The sequence below is a fragment of the Xiphophorus hellerii genome, chromosome 14, assembly GCF_003331165.1.
Source record: "Xiphophorus hellerii strain 12219 chromosome 14, Xiphophorus_hellerii-4.1, whole genome shotgun sequence".
Lineage (NCBI taxonomy): Eukaryota > Metazoa > Chordata > Actinopteri > Cyprinodontiformes > Poeciliidae > Xiphophorus > Xiphophorus hellerii.
Window position 1 is genome coordinate 13,222,631 of NC_045685.1, and position 23,944 is coordinate 13,246,574.

Consider the following 23,944-nt stretch of genomic DNA (forward strand, 5'->3'; position numbering starts at 1 on the left):
CCGCCAGGTGCTAATAAAGAGGATGTGTTTGGTGTAAAATAAAATTGCATAACAAGCAATGAAACATTGAGCCCAGATTTAAGTTTTTTTTTTTTTTTTTTCTTGTTTCATTTTTTATAAGGGAAAAGCTGCCAGGCGAGGAAAATAAAATCCTTTTTTTTGTTGTTGTTTTAATGCTGATCAAAAATGTTCACGGTGTTTTTTTCAACCTTCTCTTGGTTTCACCACATCCCAGAATGATGGGGAAAAGAAAGCTATAAAAACATAAACCCCGAGAGTTCAATACAAAGATACCTGAATAATAGCAGCATTTACGTTGAGTTGGCACTTCTACTGCACTAATATAACCTTAATAGACGCATTGTGATATTTACACAATGCAACCCTTGGAGAAGTGTTCACATCACGTTTTCTCGTGTTACGACCACAAGCTTCCATGTAGTTTATTGGGATTTTATGTGACAGACCAACAGAGCGTTGCTTTGAAGTGGAAGGAACTGACAGATGGTTTTCAGCAGTTTCTACCATAAAAATCTACAAGGTGTGGTGTGCATCTGTATTCGTATTAGGGGCAGCTGAATAAAGGGGGCTAAATATGCAAAAAAAAAAAAATTAAAAGAATGCACTACATTGCGTTCTATTGCATAAACCTTCCAAAAAATTACATTGATTTTGTCTTTTGTTACAAAACACCTCATTTACTTTAATGTATTTGTTTCATTTTAACAGTAGCATTATTGTTGCCTTATATGTTTTAGTCTATTTGTAGGCGTGATGCAAATATGTGGGTCTGCATAAATCTGCATATGTGTGCATATATACTTTAATGAACAATTACTATTAAAGGAATGAGAAGAAAATGTAGTAAAGCTCAAAGAGGACTTTTGCAAGACGGATTGTTTGATTTGGAGGGGAAAAAAGTGAAGTTGATTCAGATAAATTTAGAAAGAAGAAACTGTCACAGGAGAAGTAGAAGGTCTTTGATAAATTAATGTAGGAAAAAATATTCCCCCTCTTAACAATAAATAGGCAAAAATATGTGGAATGTAAGGCAGAAACTTGCAAATACAAATGTTTAAAGTTTACTAATAAAATCTTGGATAGTAGATTACATTTATGTTGGAATTATGGTAAGTTTATGTGACTATAAAAAAAAATCAAGTTTATTCGCAAATGTTGAACATTTCTCAACAGAAAAGTTCTTCATTCACGTTCTTCTGCACGTCCTTGCTAATTCATTTTGACAATGACTGGGTCTGCTGCTCTCACGCATTTAAAAAATAAAAAAAAAGCCTCTATGGTTAATTAAAACGCAACTCAGAAAACAACTTAGCAGAAAACGTGAATTCCGGGGGGGGGGGGCGGGATGCCTGCAGCATGTGTGTGTAGTTCCACAACGTCCTGAGGAAAATTCAAACCCCTTCCGCACATATTCAGATCCGAGTTCAGATTTATGGACGCTTGGTCCTGCGTGTGCGCCAGTTTGAGGCGCGGCGTCTCGAGGTGGAGACTCTTGGCTCAGTTGGTGTAAGGAGAGACACCTCCCAGCTTATCCCGTTAATTTCCAACTGCCCTCCTCCTCCTCCTCGTCCTCCCTCCACACACACGCGGCGCGTTGTCCCCCCCTACCCCCCGCCCCCCTTCTCCTTTCTCGGTGCGCTCCTCTTCTGTAAAGTGCGCACACTTTGCTGCGCCGCTCTCGGTGATCAGGAGGCGCCGCGGGAGCAGAGGGAGAAGGAAGAATAAAAAAAGAAAAAAAAAAAAAAAGCTGGGACGCACATGGTGAGCATCTCCGTCCGGCTTCTCGGGCCCTTTTTCACCTGAAAATGTGATGGATTTGAAGTGTTTGTCAGCGTCTCTCTCTGCTGGAGCGACTCGGCGGAAACGGAGCGCGTGCGCGGCGAGTCTTTAGGAAAATGAAGGGAAACGAGACGCGGACTGTTCTTCCGTATGTTGCCCTTAAGTTTGTGTTCGGTTACGATAATCTGGATAAATGATTCAGCTTAGAAAATGCGTTGCCTTATTTTCCACAAATTTGCTTGAATTATTATTATAATTGTTATACAAGCAATAATAGTAATTGTTAATATTGTTAGATCGTTTTTTAATTTCGCCCATTCTAATATATATATAAGAATGCAAGATACATAATTAGGCTAAATGCGTGCAAGTAATCATCTTAACTAATTTCACCGTTGCGCTTTACTTGTTTTCTTTAAAATGTATTTTAAAAAAAACGTTTTCGATTTATTACATTTAATTTATTACATTTAATATATATATATATATATATATATATATATATATATATATATATATATATATATATATATATATATATAATTATTCATTACTGCAAGATGAAAATAAAATAAAAATAATTACATTTAATAACCCTGGTTAGCCTCAGTCTCTTCGGTTAATTGCCCCAAATTCGTCCAACAAATTCTGGAAAAAAAAAACCCCAACAAAACAAAGCAAAAACAAAACACGTGATTTCAGCTGTTTGACCAACCTGACCCAACCCCACTGCACAAATATTATCCTTTCTCTCTGCTATAAAGCTAATTGGCTGCAGCCAATTTCTGCTCAACAAGCCGCAATTAGCCGCAGTTTTCCCGGGGCTTCACTCTCAGCTCCTGCCAAAGTAATCCTGACTAAATATGATGAACAGCTTCTAACGAGCCGCGCTCGGACCCGGGTTTGAGCGCGCGCGCGCTCTCTCCAAGTGGCTGCAGGCTGTTTTCTCATTAGCGTCCGCCCTCGTTTCCACGAGAAACTCAAACTTTACAACGTTTGTACTGCGCTGGAATGTAAATGCGCACAACAAAACCATCCACCCAGTTTTGTTTTTTCTTTTCCTTCTTTCTCTCCTCTACATGAAACACATTTCTGTTCATAAATTGACAACTGATTGGCTGTATGTTTTTTGTTTTGTTTTGTTTTGTTTTTTTCATTTTTCAAATTCTCAACAACAGCCTCAGAAACCCTGCAGGCGTCTCTGATTTTAATTACCCGCCTGCCAATTTCAGCGACGCAAAATTACAACCGCCGAGCCTTTTATTTATTGTTTAATTATTCGCCCACAAGTTGTCTTTGGCTCCGCTGCGACGTGGAAATCAGAATGATTTCATCTCCATCTGTTTCTCAGTCTCATCATGTGGAGCTGGAGGCCCGTGGAGCCTCCCTGCCAACTTGTGTGCGGCTGTAAAGAAGAACAGAGGAGGCGAAGGGGGGAGATTTGCAGGGAAAGTTGTCTTTAAATGTCAACATGTGTTTTTTTAGTCAAAAAAAAACCCGTAAAGAAAGCAAAGCTCCAGCAGTCAGTGGTATGATGGCCAAGTAGTGCACGCATGTGAAGTTGGAGGAGGGCCCCAAGTTGCACCAAGTGGTGGTTTGAGTGTTTTTTAGGCCACCAGCAGATACAATCTGCTCTAAAATTAGGTTACTACACCTAAAACCTGGAATCTGCTCCGTGTGGAAGTCGGAATGCGCTTTGGGAATACGCGGACAAGCGAGCTCGGCCGTCGCCTCCTCGCCCCAGAGGTCCAGTGTTGGATTTCTGACCCCGGCTGAGAACAATTGCGAAATTAACAAAAGGTGTCAGTGTGGGAACATGGGCCAACAGGTGCAGCTTCAAACGCAACACAAGAGACGGAGAGCCTAAAAGAGCTGATCATATTTATCCGTGAAAGGCTCCCCAGTCTTGGGAGTGGAGCTGAGATGTAAAAAAAACCCAAACAAACAAAAAAAACCCTTTTGGAAATCTTCTGCCTCGTTAAGCCGAGCTCATTTAGATCATTTAGTCCGTAGAAAACCAAAATGTGGAAGGAGAGCAGCTTGAGTTGGCTTCGGTGTGAACAGAGAGCGCTGCTGCTGCTGCTGCTGCTGCTGCTCCTGCTGTCCATGACGAGGAATGTTAAAATGTGTTAGACCGGCCAAATCCAGCTCATCTGCTGAGCAGAACATGAGTCACGCACGGCAGACCCGCTCCCAAGTGTGGACAGGTCTTCATCGGTTTAGCAGGTAAAAAAAACACCGAATGCCACACACCAGCTTGGCCCGGTGTAGAGAGAACATCTGACACCAGGAGGATGAGAGTAAAACTGGAGTTAGAGGGCGACGGAAATATTTCCTCAACTTTCAAGTTAAGATCTGCCTGTTCTATCTAAGCTTAATTTATTTTGTAAGGATTGTCTCTGATTGTCCAACGCATACTTAGAGAAATGATCCTGGACAGATTAGATCACGACCTTCTGACCCTAAACACACAGGCAGAGTGAGCACGAAGGCTTTCATCGAAGCATATTAAAGGGTTAGAACGGCTCAGTCAAAGTCCAGACCTGCTGCCAAATGAGAATCTATAGCAAGACTTGAAAACTTGAGTGGAGGCTATTGTTTCCCACTAGAGCTGTGGTAGGATTCCTTAAAATGGCAAAGATTTCAGTCTCTAAATGTCCAAAACCGATAGAGACACCAAAAGACCTGTAGGTATAAATACAATGACAGGAGTTTGATTCAAAACATTAAAAAACAAAATCAATCAGATCAGTGCATCATTTTCCTGACACTTTGGAATTAGTTTGGGGTTATAATGTGAGAAAATGTAAAAAAAAAAAAAAAAAAATCCAAGGTTTATTAATACTTTTGCAAGGTGCCGAATACAGTGAATTAACAGCGTTCATTTGTCTGCATTGCTGCGACGTCTCTGTATCTACTTGGATTTAAATTTCTTTTGTGAATCCCACAATAATTTTAAAAAATAAAAGTAACTTTGAAAAAGTTTTGACCAAAAAAGCAGAAAAGAACATATCAAATTATCAAAATTTTTATATTTTTTTAATCAATACTTGCTTCACACATTTCTGCTTTATGAGCAGCAAAAAGAACATTTAGTAAACAACGAGGACTCCAGATCCTCGCATCTGTTGGGCTGTGCCGTAAACATGCCCCCAGGTTGTCAGCAAGTATTTTTCCGGCCCCTCGCTGGCCAAGCATAGCTGCCTCCACAGATCACCCGCCGGAGACGCGGTTGATCTCATCACGCCACTATTTGACTGTTTGAGCTTTCTGCAAGATGTATTACTGCCGGCCGGGACACTTCAAAACTCTCCGTTTCATGTGCTGTGTGATAAAAGTGTCCGTGTTTGTTGTTTCAGGAAGATGTTTAAGTGTTTTATATCCTATTTTGGACTGATGAGATTTTGCCTAAATGGCGTTTCAGTAGTGAATGCTGTATGTTTTTGTCTTAAAAACAGTCCAACATCAGGTGGATTATGCTAGATGATGTAGTTCTGGGAGAGGAGAAAATCTGGATTAAGCCCTTGTTGTGGTTGTTTAAAATGACAAAGACAAACTGGAGTCTTGTCATGTATCTTCACTCTCGCTGAAATTTCCTCATCCAGATTGAATCCTTCAGTAACCATTTCCCTACATTCATTCTATGCCGCCTTCCTCCTTTCTTTTGTTTTTTGTTTTTATGCTTCCGTGGTACCAACACCACACGATACCAGAGAACTAATTAATCAACCAACAACTTATAAGTCCAGCTTCTTATCAGAGCGTTCATGTTCCCCTGGGGCATGTCTCGACACGCCAGGAATGGCTAGCTGAGGCATCCTGGACCTCAGGAATGTGGCTCTTTGGACCCGGGGTCACAGTCAGACCTCTCATCGCTGCATGTTTCCTGCACAATCCACAGCACAAAACTTCACTCCTCTCCCAGATTTAGCTGGCCGCCGCCTTTGGGAGGTGAGGGGCGCAGGAGTTTGGAGGGCACAGACCCCTCGGAGCTGTGTGGTCTCCCAGGAAAGCCTCGGATTTCGGTCGTTTGCTAATTGAGCGGGATGACGAGGGCAGAGAGGCTCTCTGGCCCCCACCTCCCTCCCCGTTCTCTCCTACAGGTTTGGTTTATGCTGCCCTGCTGACTTTGCTGTCAGTGTCAAATGCTTGTTAGGACGCCATCAATCTCACAGCAGTTAAGAATGTTCCCAGAACAGAACGAAGGGGGCAGGTGACAGGAGAGAGACGGGGAAGCAAATGGCAAAGAGTCTGGAAAGAAAATACACAAGGCAGGAGGATATATTATGTTAAATAGAGAGTTTGGAAAGTATTTACGCTATATTTAAATTTTTTAAAATTATTATTATTATTTTTAGAATTTTCTGAGGTTTACCAGTAGAAAATAACACATTATTATACTGTAAGAGGAAAACAACACATAGTTTAATTTTAAAAAAGACAATCGACTCTTTGACACTGATATGTTCTGGGATTTTGACTCATACTTTTTGCAGACATTTCTCCCCCCGCAATTGAAATATTTTTCTTCTCCCTGCTAAATTCCCACAGCACGATGTAGCCACTACCATGCATCTCCTTGGAGACGATGTGTTCAGGATGATGAACAGTGTTGGTTTTCAGATTTTTTTACATTTTGGTCTCAGCTGATTGGACCTTTTTCTTCCATAAAAGAGGAGGAGTGAGGTGTCTTTCCTACGACCTGTGGAAAACTACAAATGGGAATTTTATTTTTTATTTTTTGAAACTGTTATTGCTCTTGCCACTCTGGATCCCTTTGAAAAATTTGTTATATTTTTAATATGAATTAGCTTTTTTTTTTTTTTTTTACCTGTGTAAATAAAGGCCAAATAAAATAATTCATCTTGTGATAATTGACATTTAGGTGAGGACAAATTCTCCCACAGGTGTTAGGGATCGTTGCAGCGCCTCCAGATTTACAAAGGGACGATAGACCGAACAGATCTCTGCGAGATGTTCAAAGATTGTTTGCTTTATAACCTTTTCCGCTTTAAACGTCTGCACAACTTTCTCTCTGACCTTGGTGTTGACAGAACAGCCGGACTTATTCCGAGATTAGATCACATGCAGGTCGACTCTGCTGGTGACTAAGAAGGCAACTAATTGAACTGGGCTTTATTTATGAGTATTAGAGTGAAAGGGGTCGATGGAAAAAATGGGACAATTTATACAAAAAAAAAAAAAAAAACATTGATTTTGTGACTGTAGGTTCACCAAATGTGGAAAAGTAAATACCTTCGAGTGAAGCAGACAGTTTGTTTGTTTTGTCCGTTTTGGCTCCGCCATCAAATCTTGACAGAAGAGTAATTTACGGTTATCACCAGTTGTAAGCAGTAGGAAGAGATTTGTTCACACTCTGGGCAGACACAAGTCCGTGTTTGTTTTCCACCACGGAAGTAGCAAAAGCAGGGCTCAAGTCAAACGCGCCTTTCAGTCCATAAATCACTTCCAACCAACCCAAGAACAAATCTCCAGCTCCTCTTCCTCCCTCCCTTCTTCAGCTTTTCCTCCGTTTTCTCATGTGCTCTGCTCTGCACCGTGACAGCGCCCGCTGCTCGCGCTCGGGCCTCTCCGAGCCTGCAGAGCCAACCAAGGGTAAAACGGTTTGAAAAGAGAGCAATAAATGTGATGGATGTGGGCCAGCGCAGGGTTTAGCTCCAGCTGTCGGGCATGTTTTTTGTCATTACAGACATACCTCAAGGGTGTGTGCTCCCTTCAACCCGTTCCCGGTGCTCCCTTTGACTTTGAGGGAGTTTTAAGATGGATACGTTCCTAAAGGTTGTCAAGATTACGAGTTTGAAGCGGTGGCGACACCACTGTGATGATTGAGGTCACGTTTTTATGTGATGAGTTCTTCACTGGGATCTGCAGAAAGCACGTAAGGTGCAAGTGGTGGTGGCATGTGTTTTCAATGAGGACACAGGTGGTCGTCTATCTTAGATTTCGTTCTCATGCTTCAAATGCCAACGTAAATCAATCAGATTGTCTCTCTTTTCTTCCACAATGCTCATGAATTTCCTTTGAAAATGTTCTCTTTCTTCTCCCTCAGGCTCGATGACATGATGGTCCGACCCTCTTCCCTTCCCCCCTCCATCTCTCTCATTCCTGTTCTCCTCCGACTCCTCCTCCTCCCTCCGTCTCTCATCTCCTCTTCCTTCTCCAACGCCCCACTGAGCTGGACCTCGCCTCACGAGCCCTGCTACCACCCAGATGGCCGTCCTCGACACTGCCTGTCGGAGTTCATCAATGCCGCTTACGGGGTCCAAGTCAACGTCACCCACTCCCTACACGGGCCCGATAACAACCCCAACATCACCACCCTAACGGACCTGCACAACCCAAACAACCTGACCTGCTGGAGGGCTCGCACAGGAGGCGACTCCGGCGACTGGGTCTTCACCTTACCGCTGGGCCGCCGCTTTGAGATCACCTACATCAGCTTGCAGTTCTGCAGCCAAGGGCAGCCATCTGACCCCATATCCATCTCCATCCTTAAATCCATGGACCACGGGCGTACCTGGCGGCCGATGCAGCACTACTCCAGCAACTGTCTGGAGGACTTCAAACAACCCTCATTGACCATCGCCCAAACGAGACACCAAGAGACAGAGCCGCTCTGTTCGGACCCCCGGCCCCTGCAGAGGCAGCGGGGCAGCACAGTCCTCGCCTTCTCCACTCTGGATGGTCGCCCGTCTTCTCCTGATTTTGATTACAGCCCCACCCTCCAGGACTGGGTCACGGCCACGGACATCCGGGTTGTCTTCCACAGAACTTCCAACAACGTAAAGGCTACAGATAAAATGGAAGAAATCCAGTGGCGTGACGGCCTCCCTGACTCCAAACGAACTGGGATTCTGAAGTGGAAATTGGATACAAAGAGCGACACTGGAGATCAGGTGGACAAATTAAGAGACAATGCACTGGCCTTTTTTGACAAGGACAAAAGAAAAAACTCAGAGATTAGTAGGAGGAATAAGGAGGAACGGATAGACAAGCAGCGTCAGAAGGACCATCGCAAAGGTTCTGGTCATGGCCAAGATGGCCACAATGTGACCAGCAAGGAAGGAGAAGACACTTTTGGCACCACCGACTTACTCGCTTCGCCAAAGAAAGGTGGCAAAGCCAGAAAGCGAAATCGCAACAAGGAAAACAACTTTTGGGTCCCTTGCTCAAACGGAGACTGCCCTTGGACGGTCGAAGGGCGGAGCAGGAAGAATGGTGGCCGGGAACTGAGGAAGAGGAGGAACAACAACCCCAACACAAAACAAAACTTACGGACTTCCCAGCCCTCTGGCTTGATCCTCCCTGTCCGAGCCCCTCTGGCCATTTCCGACCTGCAAGTCGGAGGGAGATGCAAATGCAACGGACACGCTTCCAGGTGTCGCCGTGACGACTCAGGTCAGGCAGTGTGTGTGTGCGAGCATCACACGGCGGGCCCAGACTGTGACATGTGTGAGGACTTCTATGTTGATAGACCGTGGCATCGCGCTACACCCACTCACCCAAACCCCTGCGTTGGTGAGTCTTGCTAAATGAAGGCATGCATTAAAATACAGCATGCATTAATGGAACCAGATGGAAACGTTGACCACACAGAAACTCTGTTCTTGTTCTTTGATTATTTCAGGATTGTTTTTTTCTAACATCTGTTTTCCAGACTGGTGGTGAAGAAAACATTTAGAAAACCTTCCATTTAGATCTTTTTTGTTGTTGCTGCTGTTGTTGGATTCACATGAAAAATCACTTGTGCCCATTTAAAACATTACAAAATACACATTTTTAAAATTATTTTAAGTGAGAAATTCTATTGAAACACAAAGGTTTTCCCTTATTTTTTTCTTTGTTTAAACGATTGCAGTCAGTACCTCTATCATAACTGTTTTTTCTTCAAACATGAAAAGAAAAGTAATTTTCCAGACTATTGTCACTATTTATGAATACAGGTGAGACCAGATGTTTACATACACTGCATCAAAAGACATAATCTTTTTCTCTCTCTCTGCTTGACATTAAATCAGACTAAATGCTTCCAGTTTTAAGTTAGTTAGAATTACCAAAATTATTCTTAGTATTTGACAGAACTACATTTTAGTCTGTATGACTCACTCCAAAGTTTTTGGGTCCCTTTCCAGATGTCTTCCGCAAATTATTTGCAGGAATCTTGTCCTGTTCTTGCTGACAGAACTACCACGAGTGAGTCAGCTGCAAGGTCGTCTTGCTCAAACACACCTTTTCAATCCGGCCTAGAAATTATCTATGGGACTGAAATCAGAACTTAGGGATGACAACTCAAAAACATCGACCTTGTTGTTCTTAAGCTACTTCATTGTACTTTAGGAAGACACATTTACTCTTAGGATTAGCACATAATGGTCTGAAATGCACCAGCCCTTCTACAGCTGAGTGACCACATAACTTGATTCTGAATCCTCAAGGAAAGTTTCCTTAGGCTTGTAACTTTCCCCATTTTTCCCTTCAAATGTAACAAGGATCATTTTAATCAGACTCTACCATTTTACTTTCTCACACCACATTACATGTATTAAAAATGAAGGTTTTTGTCCCTGATCATATTGATAAACTGTTATCTGTCCCCTTATGTTGTTTTGGGGTTATTGGCTTCTTCCTATCTGAGTGGCCGTTCAGCTGGTACCAGAACTGGCCTCCTTTCACTGCAGCTAATGACACTCGCTTGTCAGGTCCAGTCAGCATCTTCACAGGGTTTCTGCTCGGAGGTTGATAAACACATTTCACACCAAAACATGTGAATCTCTGGGACACAAGGCATATCTTCTTCCTGAACAGTAAGCAGCTTTCTGAAGTTGTTTAAAGGCGTGAGTTTCACTCATTATACCCTCTTACAATTTTTCAATGACGTCCTCAGAAGTGCTTAGAGGAATTTCTTTTGTTTAGAAACTGTAATTTTTGACCATTCCTCTTTGCAGAGGGTTAAGCTAAGCTCAAGCTCAATCAAATTGGTTAGAGTGTCTGTGAAGATCAAATTCTTGGTTCCGACTCTGTTGAGTTTAAATCTGGACTTTGAGTAGGCCACTCTGAAACATGAATACAGTTTAAACCATTTCATTCCAGCTCTGCCGGATATGTTTAGAGTTTTTTTGTTTTCCTTCTGGAAGATTAACCTCTGCCTGTTCTCAAGTCTTTTTCAGACTGTTTTTCCCACAGTTGTCACTATGGTGTGTGCATGGTTCAGGTTCACTGTTAAAGGTTCACACCTATTACTCATTTGAGTTTGTTAATCATGTCAAATCTTAGAAAAATAAATTGAAGATTTTAGTTGCACACTTCTGCAAAGGAACAACACATTTTGTCTAGCAAATCACTACTGATGTGACACACAAAAAAAGAAAATATAAATTTGTAAATAAGAGTCAACTGCAGTTGTAGTACTCTTGGGGGCCCCCCTGGTGGTGTGGGGGTATTAGCTAACCACTTAGTTGGCCACCATGTTCGGCTTCACGCTATGGAGCATTTGTTAAAGCACGTTTTGATTGTTTCTTTATATCGTGTCAAAATTGCTCCTTATATTGGTGATTTAAACATTGATTCTTTTTCGCTTTTGTCCAGCCTGTGAGTGTAATGGCCACTCAAACAAATGCCGCTTCAGCATGGAGGTGTTCCAGCAGTCGGGCAGGAAGAGCGGAGGCGTGTGCCTGAAATGTCGCCACCACACGGCCGGGCGCCACTGCCAGTACTGCCAGAGCGGCTACACCCGCGACACCAGCAAGCCGCTCGACCACCGCAAGGCCTGCCAACGTCAGTCACTAGACAGGTTTCTGTGATTGCTCTCTGTGTGAAGAGGGCAGCGGGGCAAAAGAGGGCAAAAATGCTAGGAAGTTGTTTCTGACGTAAACGAGACCAACATACGTCATTTCAGAACTTCATCCATATTTGATTTGACCTATAGCAATTGAAGCTCAATTTAAATGAATGTTTTAAGGTGGAAAAGAAAAAAATATAAAACAATGTGGTTTTTTCATTAGCAGACAGGCTTAACTAAATACTACAGATTTTGATCAAACTTGTCAAACTTTTTTGGATTGGAGGAATTTACAGTTAGGCCCAAAATTATGTAGGCTATACACTTGGGAAATTTAGGTTTAAAGTAACTTTTTAATTTTACATGCATGTTTCTTCAGATCCATCTGGCTTAGCCAGAAACCCTCAAATCTGAATTAAAATGATCAGACGGTGATAAAAGTTAAGGTGTTGACAAGGAGGCCTTCAAAACTCAGAGATAAATCATCAAAATACAGGTGTCACGTCACAATTTGTAATAAAAAATGCTTTGAACTTTAAATGATCTCTCTGTTGAGAGATATGTTTCTCGTATCCTATTACAAGCATAAATGAAAACAGTTTGAAATCTGAAAAAAATTTCTGCAGCTTCTTAAATGTTGCTTTGCTTCTCTTTGCTGCCTCCCTGCTAAACTTTCTTCATGTCTTTACATTACTTTTGCAGCAACATCTGGTTAAATGTTCATAAGCAATGTGCTTCCCTGTGAATGATTTAGAACCCTTTTCCTGACTGATACCTTTTAGACAATAAGATCCATCCTGCTGCTTTGGAATCCCTCTGGATCATGGCATTTGTTGAGAGATTCGGCAACAATCATGCTGCCAAAGAGCTGAGCTAAAAGATTTTCAGGATTTATGTCGCTTGAATTGATTTGCTATGAACTCGGTGATCCACATAACAAAAACCTGGCAAGTTAACAGGAATGTGGAGACTTGTTGTTTCCACTCAATGCTCTCTGAACTGTTGCACTGCGTCGCTGCTACAATGGTCAGCTTTGTGTTAGCAATGTAGACACAAAAAGCTTCCTGCTGGGCCAATGCCTGTATCCTCCTGGTTGCCACTGGTTGGCAAATGCCACGACTGCTGACCTTTGACCGGTCACAACTGACTGTGACACCTTGGTGCCCTCACATGGAGCCTTGACCAGCAGCCTAATATATCCAACGTTAATAGTTCCTCCAGTCTTGACAAGAAAGGGTTAAAAAAGCTCATATTTCACCACTTTTTGTTCAGACCAGCAAATTCAAGTTATATCTCGGCATTGCCTAATTGAAGCTTTAAATCACTGCCATTCTGGAGCAAGTGGGGACATTATTCTTTATTTTCTCCAGTCAGGCTGTTAGGAACCATTATAAGTTTCTGTGTAAACAACACTCGAGTGTGCTGAAGTGCAGCTTCCTCTTTCCATCTGTGCTCTCTCATTTAGTCCCGTGATTGACATGTTAAATAAAAAAAATTTTAAAAAACGCTTTGCTATGTAAACTGGGCAGTAATAACAGTGCTGCTTCACAACCCTTCCTAAAGGAAATGGATGAGTTAGGGCACAACATTTGTCTTCATTTAGACGAAGGTTGTTCATCCTCTCAAAAAAGCGCCGGAGCGGTACGGATCCTGTGTCAGGATTTGTTATTTTCTTGTTACCCTTCAAGGAGGAATTTGTCTTTGTTAGCCGTCGAGACGGCTACAAAATAGATTCGCCGGTCTCCCGGGGACGTGCTTTGTCTCACTCAAGGACGCACGTTTAGGACAGATGCCTGCTGTCGTTTGGGATTAAACTACTGACTAGTTGTCCACTTTGGGACGGGTTCTGTCTGTCTTTGTCTTTCTAAAAACCTTTATGAATTGCTTTTACCTTGTCACACCACAAAGATATGCTGGGAGATGCTTTTTAATTTTTTGGCTAATTGTTCTGGCTTAAGAATTCAATTTTTTTTTTACTTGTTTTTCCTGCTTCTATTAGTGCAAATAAGAGACCAAGCAAATGCTGTTTCAAGCCCAGTTAGAGATTCTCATATTGATTATTACAGCCATAATGTGCTTTGATACAGTTTTTTAACCCATAAATTTAAGAAGAACTAAAAAACTGAATAAGAACCTACTGAATTTAATTGTAATATTTAAGCACTTACTATGCAAAATGTTAAAAATTTTTGCTGTCCTGCTTGTTGTAATATAACAGAAGAACAGTAGGACTCAAATATAACACTTACATGAATTGCTTAAATTGACTTAATTTACTTAACAACTAATATTAAACTCATCTTGCATCTTCAGCTTGTAAATGCAGTGTTGTCAATGAAACTGCTGGTTTCCCTTCCTTTATCAGCTGCAGCACTTAGTAAGCTTGATAACAGTTACAGACATCTGGGTTTAGTGTGTTTTCAAGTCAAATATACGCTTTTCAATGACAAACTTAACGTTGCTAATTGAGGTAAAAATGTACAGCTTAATGTTAATTGCATAAGAAATTAAGCTAATTTTAGGAGCACACCTTCACTGATGAATTCCTTTAAAAAAAAAAAAGACTTTTTGCTTCCCAGCATTACGGACATTGCAGTTTTGTTGCCATTTATAACAAAACTACTGCTATTTTAACCGCAAAAGACAATACGAACACGTACACATGCTCCCCTCGAAAACACACTAAACATTGAATAAATGAAGAAGCATGAAGTTTTTTCTGTTTTTAATTCCTTAAATCAAGACTTTTGGTATTTTGTAATTTCCTAATCCAGCATGCCAGTGCCATCCTCTGGGAGCTGTGGGCCGCTGGTGCAACCAAACGTCGGGTCAGTGTCTGTGTCGAGAAGGAGTGACCGGCCTCAGGTGTAACCGCTGCGCTCCGGGATACAAGCAGGGCAAGTCCCCGCTGCGACCCTGCATACGTAAGTCTGAATGAAAGAAAGATTTGGTCAAACAGAAAGTAGCCATGCAAATACAAACGTTTGCTAAGATGTAACTGTGTCAAGAATTTCTATAAAATTCACAATATTCTGTGGGATTTCTGGTGAATTCATATCCTCATGGATGTAGATGTTGCTCTTGACTTGTTATCATGTTCAGTCACATTTTAAAATATACATTTTACATTTCCTAATTCTGTCATGGAAACAAGATTTGAAGAAAAAACATTTTCAAACAACTAATCATCTCAATTTTTTAACGTTTAGATTCATCATCAGTTTATCCTCTTTTTCCTGTTGTGCACTAAGTTATTGCCCATTTTTATAAATCGCTATCCATTCAGGAGTGTTGTGTTTATTTCATGTATTAAAAGTAAAAACAAAACAAAAGTGTGTTTTTTTCCCCCCTAATCAGTTGTTTATTCTTTGCCAAGTCAAATATTTTTACTAAACTGGCTCTGTCTTGTTTTTAATAGCTGGCTATTTATTTAACAGAGAGACATCTTTCATTTTCCCTTTGCTTTTTTCCTCTAAATGGTTTCAGCTGTTATATAAAGCTTATTAAGTATTTTATTAAATATCAAGAAGAGTGGTTATTTTTCAGGTAATCATTCCTCAAATTGTGCAATAATTCATGCATTATGACATTGGCTATAACTATTGTTAATTAACTCATTTGAAAATATTTTAATAAACTCTTGTCTAATTCCAGTAGCCTACTTTGGCCAATTTTATAGAAGAAAACCTAATGGTTTCATTCTTCATCAAAGCTAATGACCTTTTTTTAAATTTAACACACCCTCTGTGGTTTTTAATAGTTTCATGTCTATTTGATGTACAAACAGCTTTAATTTTTTTTTTCCATTAGCCTAATTTGCTTATGGTTTACTGTCTTAAAACCCAATTTAATCTCTTAATCCTTCAACCAAATGAGAGGCTGATAAAGGAGAGCAACTTGCATCCAAGTTCACTTAGCTCAGTCTTTCGCAGCGTCTCCTTCTCGTCGTCCCCGGAGACCGTTTCCACGGCAGCATTAAACTTGAGCCGAGCAATACAAGGAAACCTCATCTCACGCTGATCTTTGATCAAACAGATCACTGCTACTCCCCTCTCTGCCTGCGCAGCAGCAAAAATCAGCCTGCAGTGATAATCCACACGCACAGTCCCAGCTAATCACCCGAGTGCCAACAACTACACAGGCAGCGCTGCTCTGTGGGCCCCAATCAGGTGACGCTGGGAGCCCGAAGCAGGGACCTCGACACCTGTTTCACGGCTCAAACGCCCCCATGGCACCCCCAGACTCATAACTCTCTCAGTGAAAGCAGTGAGTGAAAGAAAACCTTGTTTGTTTTTACTGCCAGGCTATATATAGCATCCCTCCGTCCCCACTGCCACCTCCAACACCTTAACTCATCTCCAAGAGGCGAAGCTCCAAGCTAGCTGCTGCCAGACATTTTTATTTGCTTGGTATTTATGCTATTTCATCCTACAAAAGCAACATAATTACATTTAGCAGCCTGCTAGCTGGCACAGTTAGACTTGTTAAATAATAAATAATATAGCTCTGGAAAAAATTAAGAGCCCACTGCAGTGAACCTCATTGAAAACCTTCTGGTTTTTCCCACCAAATATTAATTTCTGAACTCTTCCTGAGTTAAAACATTAGTATTGTTGTTTCTAAATGAATATCAACTTGTTTTCTTTGCATTATTTGAGGCCTGAAAGCACTGCATGTTTCCCTTATTTTGACCATTTTTCATTTTCAGCAAATAAATACAAAATTTTTGCTTTGAATTTTGAAGACATGGATATATACAGTATATGTACATATATATACTTATATATTTACTAATTTAGTAAACCATGTTACTATTGCTAAAAAGTTTGATTTGTGAGACTTCAACTAACTTTAAGATTAACTAACTTTAAAATAAAATGACAATAGTAACAGAGCAGACGTCCATTGCTCTGTGGGCCGTTGGGTGTCGCCTTGTCAAAGACACGACACACAGAAAGTAATTTATTTGTGAAGCCGTCATACATGGACTATTTTACAAGAAGTCTGGGTAATGTGTAAGAACGCCACAAGTTCTTAATTTTCACTCCTGAATTTGACACACACACACACACACACGCACACTAAAAGAGCAGCTAACTTTACTAGTCTCTGTTTAATGTTTCGGATAAAGCTGAACAAGGAGTGAAAGCCTTACCTTATTGAATTACTGAAAGTAAAATTCACATCTGTGTATGTCTGAGCAAGTCTTACAGGGTGCGCTTCCAGGCCATAAAAGGACCACACACCCCTTTTGACATTTGCTTATCTTTTGCGAAGGCATGCCTGTGCACCACGAGGCATTCGAGCTCAACACCTATAAAACATGGTTGCAGCAGAACTGACAGCTCTTGTAGGTGAAGTTTGTCTGCATCTGACAACTGATGGTGTGTTTATGCTCACAGGCATTCAGGAGGTCGCTCCAACCCCTGTGTACCAACCTCAGTACAGCATCGGTGAGTAACTTACCAAAACAATTTTTATCTATTCATATAAACACTTGATTTTTTTTTTAGATCTTTTTAAAATACTGCAAAATCTGTTCACTATGGCATATACTATGACTTTTATGGATGTTATGGATATGCGTGTCTTGAACCTCATCCAGTTTGAAAATAGTAAGCCTCTCGATAAAAATAAAATTCAAATTCCTGCCTTGTTGCTTTAATTTTTACAGTCTTATACATACATTTTAACCACAGCTAATTTCCTTTCCTTTCCTGTTGTTTTTTCTTCAGACTTTTCCTACTTTTTCACCCATTTACAGTTGCTGTACCTTCTCACAATATCCTGTAACTCCTGGAGTTTAAGGGCCTCCTTATGTCTAATCTGGTTAACTTGTCAGAGCTAAAATTAGTCAGAGCTAAAGACAAAATTCAAATTCAAATATCTAGAGTGTTTTCAGAAAAGTCCAGAGAAATGTTGGTCAAAGCCAGTTTAAGAAGAACGGCTGACTTAAACGCAAATTACAAATAAGTATTTGTGCACATTTTTTACAAAATCACTCATTGCACACAAAAGACAACCTTAAATAAAATGTCTCATATTAACTATTCAACTTTCCCAGGTTAAATACTTACATTTCCAGTTGCATTTTTCCTTATATTTTATTTTATATATATATATATATAGACAAAGGTTATATTTCTGTCTCTATAAACACATAAAAGTGTTTTCTTTGTAGCCCTTATTTACACTTTAGTACTTTGAAACAAAATCAGACAAAATCATAGCTAGCAGGTCAAACCTGCTTTGATAAAGCGTGATGAACACATCTGTAGTTTTATTATATAGATTAGCTTAAAAGAGAAACAAAGATTCTTGCATGCAATGACATAGTTCATTACAGAATAAGATGAAATAAGAGATACATGAGCCTTCAGTGGGTCACCGCTACATGAATTTCCAGCACAAAGGTTTTAGTCTCGCGTGTCGACAGATATCAGATTTGTTCTGAGGCACGCCGCCGTCTTTATTGCCTAGCGGATCGGCCCTTGAAACGCTTTCGGCTGCTTTACGCCGTACTGAAGTAGGGAACCAGTCCCTCCTACTGGCAGCTCGAAGAAATCCCCACCTGCTGCCGCCGAGATCAGATCCAGTGATGACACGTGGAAGGAGTCGCACTGCAATTACGCTAAAAGACGTGTGTTGATGTGTGCGCTGAGAAACGATGACGGCCTCTCACCTCGCTGCGTTTTTCTCTGTCTTCCTTTTTTCCCGCAGCGGAGGAGTGTGTGTCCTACTGCCAGCCCTCTGAGGTCAAAGTCAGGATGAACCTGGAGACGTATTGTCTCAAGGACTATGGTGGGTTTCAAGTTATATTTATTTATTTACAAAAAAATTAGTAAAGAGCCTAGATTCTAGAATTTTTATGTATTTCATCATAAATTTGAGGTATGATTTATTACATTACACAATAATTAGGTCTTATTAGTTAAACATTGCAAAAACTGCGTGGTGAAAAAGTAAATTTGTATATGATTTTCTTGATTTTAATCCCAGGGCCATCACTTGTTTTAGCACAGAACTCAGGAAACATAGACAAATTTACAACCCAAAAATATTAGAAATAATTGAAAAATTGTAGTGGGAAATGTATTTACCTTTTTACAGATTTCTTCTTTTTTACATTTTTTTGTCTCATTTTAATGTTTCAGCCCACAGAATACATTTTAATATATTAAAAAAAATGTTTTTGAAGTCGCTTAGTAAGAGAAGAAGCTGTCCAAATTAACCTGGCCTTTAGTGAAAAAGTTTTTACCTATAACCATGACACGGTTGCACGACGGCACCAACAATTGCTCTGTCGAATCATAAATTTACAGTTTTTAAACACATTTTAATTCAGGTTCACTATTCACACGCAGGCCTGAATAGTAGAGTCGTGAAATCACTTAAACAGAACCAATCTGGCAACATTAAAACGTTTTTAAAAATCAACACGTCATGTGATTTGAAGGAATTGTAGAAGAGGTGGAGAAAAAAAGCCATTGACATCAAAGGGTTTGAGAATGAAGAATGAAGTGAGCCCCTAGTAGAAACCATCATGCTCAAATGGAAAACCGTAAAACTGGTGAATCTTCCCAGGAGTGGGTGGCTGACCAAAATTACTCAACAGGAACATCAACAACTCATCCAGAATGTAACAAAGGAACCCAGAAAGACATCACCAAGTGAAACTTTTTTAAAAATTTACATCCTACTACGGCTGCTGTAACAGTAGGACAACATAACACCGAAGGTCAGATAATGATGGCTGTAGTTTGATGAAATGGGACGGCTTTGCCTCTTCTGGATTTGGACAACTTCTTTTGTAGGATGGAACCTTGAGTTCTGCTTTCTGCAAGGAAATACAGAAAAAAAAATCCGACCATCACTTAAAAAGTCTTGCATCCGACATGCAGCAGAGCCATCGTCCAAAGCTCACCAGGAAGTTCTCTGAACGGCTCCTAAAACATAAACATAATGAAAGAAATGGGGTGGTCTAGTCAAAGCTGGGAATTAAATCCAATTGAGATTCTGGATGTTAAACAGGGCCCCTATCAGTGTTGCTAAATTAAAATAGCCCTGTAAGGAAAAGAAGGCCAAATCTCTGTAAACCAGTGTAAAAAGATCACATATGCCTGACACTCGCTGCTGTATTTACTCAGATTATCTTAGCGTAATCCCTTGAGAATGTAAAAGATGACATTAAAGTGTTTATCTCTTTGTCAGTGCTGAAGGTGCAGGTGAGAGGGATGGAGCGTTCAGGACCGTGGTGGCAGTTCTCCATCGCTGTACAAACCGTCTTCCGGACAGGCTCTAACTCCCGTGTCCGGAGGGGCTCCCAGTCCCTCTGGGTTCCCGACCGCGACCTCAGCTGCGGCTGCCCCGCCCTCCACGTGGGCCGGACATTCCTCCTCATCGGCGCAGAGGAAGGGGAGCGGAGTTGGGCTCCGGAAGAGAGTCGCCTGGTGGCGGATCGCTCCACACTGGCCCTCCAGTGGCGGGAACACTGGAGCCCCAAGCTCAGGGGCTTCCGGGGGCAGGACAAGAGGGGCCGCTGCCCCCAGAAATCCCCAAGCGCCCACCGCCCCCGTAGCAGGGAGCACGCAAAGACACATTCTGCATACATCCCCCCTCACCTGCTGACCGAGAAGGATGCCAGCCCTCATTTTGACAAAACTGTGAACTTGGATGAGGCTCAGAGCAGCACAGAGCGACACATCGCCCCCACAGAGACAGGACCCTCTCCTTCCACCATCGCTCTGGTGTGTTCGACTCAAAATCCTGAGTAAAATAAAAAAAATTACAAGTACAAAAAAAATATTTGAAGACAGGTGTTCTTGTCATGTTGAAGGTTTTAGTAGAGAGTTTGGACTAGTTTGTCCATTTTGAGGAAAAATCCATCTTCACACATGAAAAACATCTGGATTAGCTTTTAGCTGCTGCTGCGTACATTTACAGGAGAAAGCGTCGTGCTCTTATCCTGCAGAAAATTAATTTGAAAATTTAATTGATGACAAAAGTATCCCACCAGCAAGAATGGTGCTGTAAAAATATTTGATTTTTTTTAACCCATTAAGAAAATAAACACTGAAAAGTTATGCTGTATATTTTCTTGTATTTTCACTGTTTGTAATCAGAATGTTTTATTTATTTCCATTAGAGAAAAACTTAGGAGAATTTTTTCATGGGGGATCACAGTGTTTCTATTTAGAAGACTTTACTCAAACAGGCTGAAAAATAATCTGGGTCAAACTGTTTGCAATATGACATAATGCTTTTTTTTATATTGTAAAAAAAATTCTTAAAATTTTGTTTGAATGAATAAAAAATAGTTAAATAATAAAACATCTGCTATGAACTAAAAAATTGTCCATGATTTGATCTTGTTTAGAACAAAAATCCCTCATGGCTGCAGTCACAGCTGCAGCAGAGCAAACAGACTTTATCCTCGGTTTGTTTCCTTACTCAACAGACGAACACATTCACCAAACTAACTCCCGCTTTCTACACTAATCCTCCCACAGATCCGAAAAACATCCGTCTGACTTGTCGATATGACTTCTGCTCCCATTTGGCACACATGGCGTCATGGCTCTTGGGAGCCGGTGGTGGGGGGCATCAGGACAGATGGAGGGGCTCCGATTTGTCGAGCAGCGGCCATGTTTTGGCAGCAGCGGTGGCCGGGCTGCCATGTTGACGCTTGTGATTGAAAATAAAGAAAGAAAAATAGACTTGCTGATTGAAGACCCTGGAGCAGAGCATACAATACGCCCCGGGGGATTTTTATTTTTTATTTTTTTTGTGTGCTTGGAGACCCACATGTCCCTAAACTCAGCTGGCAGCTCGTCTTTCAATTAGATGTAAACGGTATTTTAACATTTTTGCTTCAGTCATTTTTTATCTCCTCTTAGGTTTTTCTTCCCAAGCAAAGTTTTTTTTTTTTTAAAGTAGTAATCCGATAATGTTTGATGTGTTATTAGGAAATGTTATCGCAAAGAAAAATTAACTAGCAGCCAGGATTGATGTGTAATGTTCATATTAAAATTATTCATACGGTTCAAGAGTTTTATAGTCAATTATTTAGAAACCAAAGTAGCAAAAGAAAACAAAATCCAACATTTTTTTTTAATTAACAGAAACAATAAGCACGCCCACACAATATAAACTCATTTCTTCTCTAAACTCTTATTTAATTAAACCATCTATACATTGTTTATAATGTCACAAACACCTATAGGGGAAAACCTGAGTACGATTAACAATCCAACTGAATGGCATCAATCATTTGTCTTTTCTGATTCCAAAATAAAGCAAACACACACACATTGATACATTTCAAAAATCCTGCTCAAATTAAACAATGCCCAAATTAATCGGATCTGAATTTTAATAAAGTTTTGGGTATAAATTTACATTTTCAGAAACACCACATTCTTTACTTTAAAAAATGAGAAAGGTGGAAAGCTATGCAGTGAACGGATTACTTAAAATGCATTTATACCTTTTATGTTTTCCATTATTACATAAAAACAAACACGTTTTTATTTAAATAAAATAAGATTTAAAAAAAAAATCTTATTTAAAAAAAAAAGATTTTTAAAAAATCTTTAAGGGTTCAAATATCACATGTTCCTCAATCATGTATAGTCATATTTATTAAATTAAAATATAACGCTAATTTATTTCAGTAACTCAGTCACTAAGTGAGACATGTATGTTAGTTTCATATATTCATGTCTTTATTTCTGTTCATTTTTATGTTTTTCTGCTCGCAGGTGATAAAAACACATTTAAGTTTATAATATTACGAACAAATTTAATGCAGAAATGTGAAATGTGGGCTTAATAAAAAAGTATGTTGAATATCTGCTTAAAGGTTGATATTTTAAAAAGCTGCTTTTAATTTGACAGACAAATCTCATCAGACGCATATTCTAATTTATTGAATAATTCTCATTCAACATCACAGAGGAAAAAAAGGATCGGAGTGGTGCATCCCAACCATTAGATCTTTGATGGATGTCTCCTGTCTAATTACTCTCAATAAGTTCAATTAAATTAAAAACTACCTATTTTATCTTCAAGGGAAATTAAATGTCGTATCTCATCATCCATGTATGTGGATGGTAGCAGTCGGTCTTGCTACAAATCTCAAGAGGCCTCTGACTGAAGATTGGTTGTATAACAGTTTCATGGCTGTCATGTTATGCTAACAGCTCAATATCCAGACAGTAAAAACAATATTCCACACTAACATGTCCAAGATGACACATCTGTGATTAGCAACTACTGCTAATCCACTTCATTTGCTTTTGCTGCTCCTTAGAGTTCAACCATTGCTGCAAAAACCTTTAAAAGAATAGAGGAGTGCCGCCATTCGTGATATAGCAACGTTACCTAACTGTTGACTAGCTGAATTGGACTCCTAAGAATTAAATTAAATGTGTTAATAATTCCCAAGAGAATTACTGTGATGCAGTCAACCTTAAAAAAACAAAAACAAAAAAACCCACTAATGTTCTGCAGGGACAATTTTTAGATTTTTCTACTTCTGCTTTTGGTTTCCTTCTGGTAAAGTTTCAGCTTTGGTTCCCACTCAGTGTTTTCAGGACAGCTTTTAACAGCAGGCAGCTGCTGAAAGTGATGCTATAGAGTGACTGCAAAACACCCGGCTGACATCCGGCGATGCCGGCAGCTGAACGGACCAAAACAGACCCGAATGAGGGGATTTCGTTTTATCGGATGAAGGCAGCCTCCAGGACACGGATAACACTCTCCTTCATCAGTTGCGGTTTTACGGCTTGAGGCTGAAAAAGGAAACTTTAAGCATAAACCAGTGTTATCTGTAGTAAATGACAGTTTTGCTATTTAAAATGCATTTTCTAAAAGCAACAAGTAAAGAGAGGCCTCTTAAGAAAATGATACCAAACGAACTGAACCCTGAGATGCACCAACAGCGGCTGTGAGAGTTAAGTTTAGCCTGCAGCCCACAGCTTGTGTGTGTCAAAGGGGAAAGAAAAGTGTGTGTGTATTTTTGTGTGCGTCAGTACACGTACAATCGTGGTAAAGTATCTGCGTTTGTTTGTAATACCTTGAGGGGACCATTTTCCTGACACGTATCACGTTGTGGGGTCCAAAGCCTGGTTCCCACAAGGAGAAACGCCGTTTTGGGGTCAGGGGTTAGATTTAGGACTAAGGTGTGAATTGAGTTTTGGTGAGGGCGAGGGCTAGGTATGCCATGGGTAGGGTTAGGGTTGGGATAAGGTTTAGGCTGTAAAAATGAAAAGAAGTCAATGGAAAGTCCCCACAAAGATAGCCACGCAAACATGTGTGCTTCTCTGTGTTGGGGTGTGTGTGTGT

General features: G+C 40.4%; 1 protein-coding gene across 2 annotated transcripts; it reads left to right on the forward strand.

Moving 5' to 3' along the window:
• Nucleotides 1-1,653: 1,653 nt before the first annotated feature.
• Nucleotides 1,654-20,899, forward strand: ntn5 (netrin 5). Of its 2 annotated transcripts, none has more exons than XM_032583607.1 (7): nt 1,654-1,782; nt 7,871-9,339; nt 11,407-11,595; nt 14,374-14,523; nt 17,002-17,052; nt 18,320-18,400; nt 19,811-20,899. In XM_032583607.1, exons 2-7 carry the CDS (start codon nt 7,881-7,883, stop codon nt 20,371-20,373), a joined length of 2,493 nt encoding a protein of 830 aa, XP_032439498.1. In that variant the 5' UTR covers nt 1,654-1,782; nt 7,871-7,880; the 3' UTR covers nt 20,374-20,899. The 2 variants fall into 2 exon arrangements, with proteins under 2 accessions (XP_032439498.1, XP_032439497.1); XM_032583606.1 differs by lacking the exon at nt 1,654-1,782 and adding an exon at nt 7,586-7,699.
• The last annotated feature ends 3,045 nt before the right edge of the window (nt 20,900-23,944 follow it).

What these genes read in the sequence shown, in the direction of transcription:
- ntn5 (XM_032583606.1), top strand. Translation starts at nt 7,668, where the DNA reads ATGAGTTCTTCACTGGGATCTGCAGAAAGCAC. An exon ending in TCACCCAAACCCCTGCGTTG is followed by an intron (nt 9,340 to 11,406) that starts GTGAGTCTTGCT and finishes GCTTTTGTCCAG; the next exon opens with CCTGTGAGTGTAATGGCCAC. An exon ending in CCACCGCAAGGCCTGCCAAC is followed by an intron (nt 11,596 to 14,373) that starts GTCAGTCACTAG and finishes TTCCTAATCCAG; the next exon opens with CATGCCAGTGCCATCCTCTG.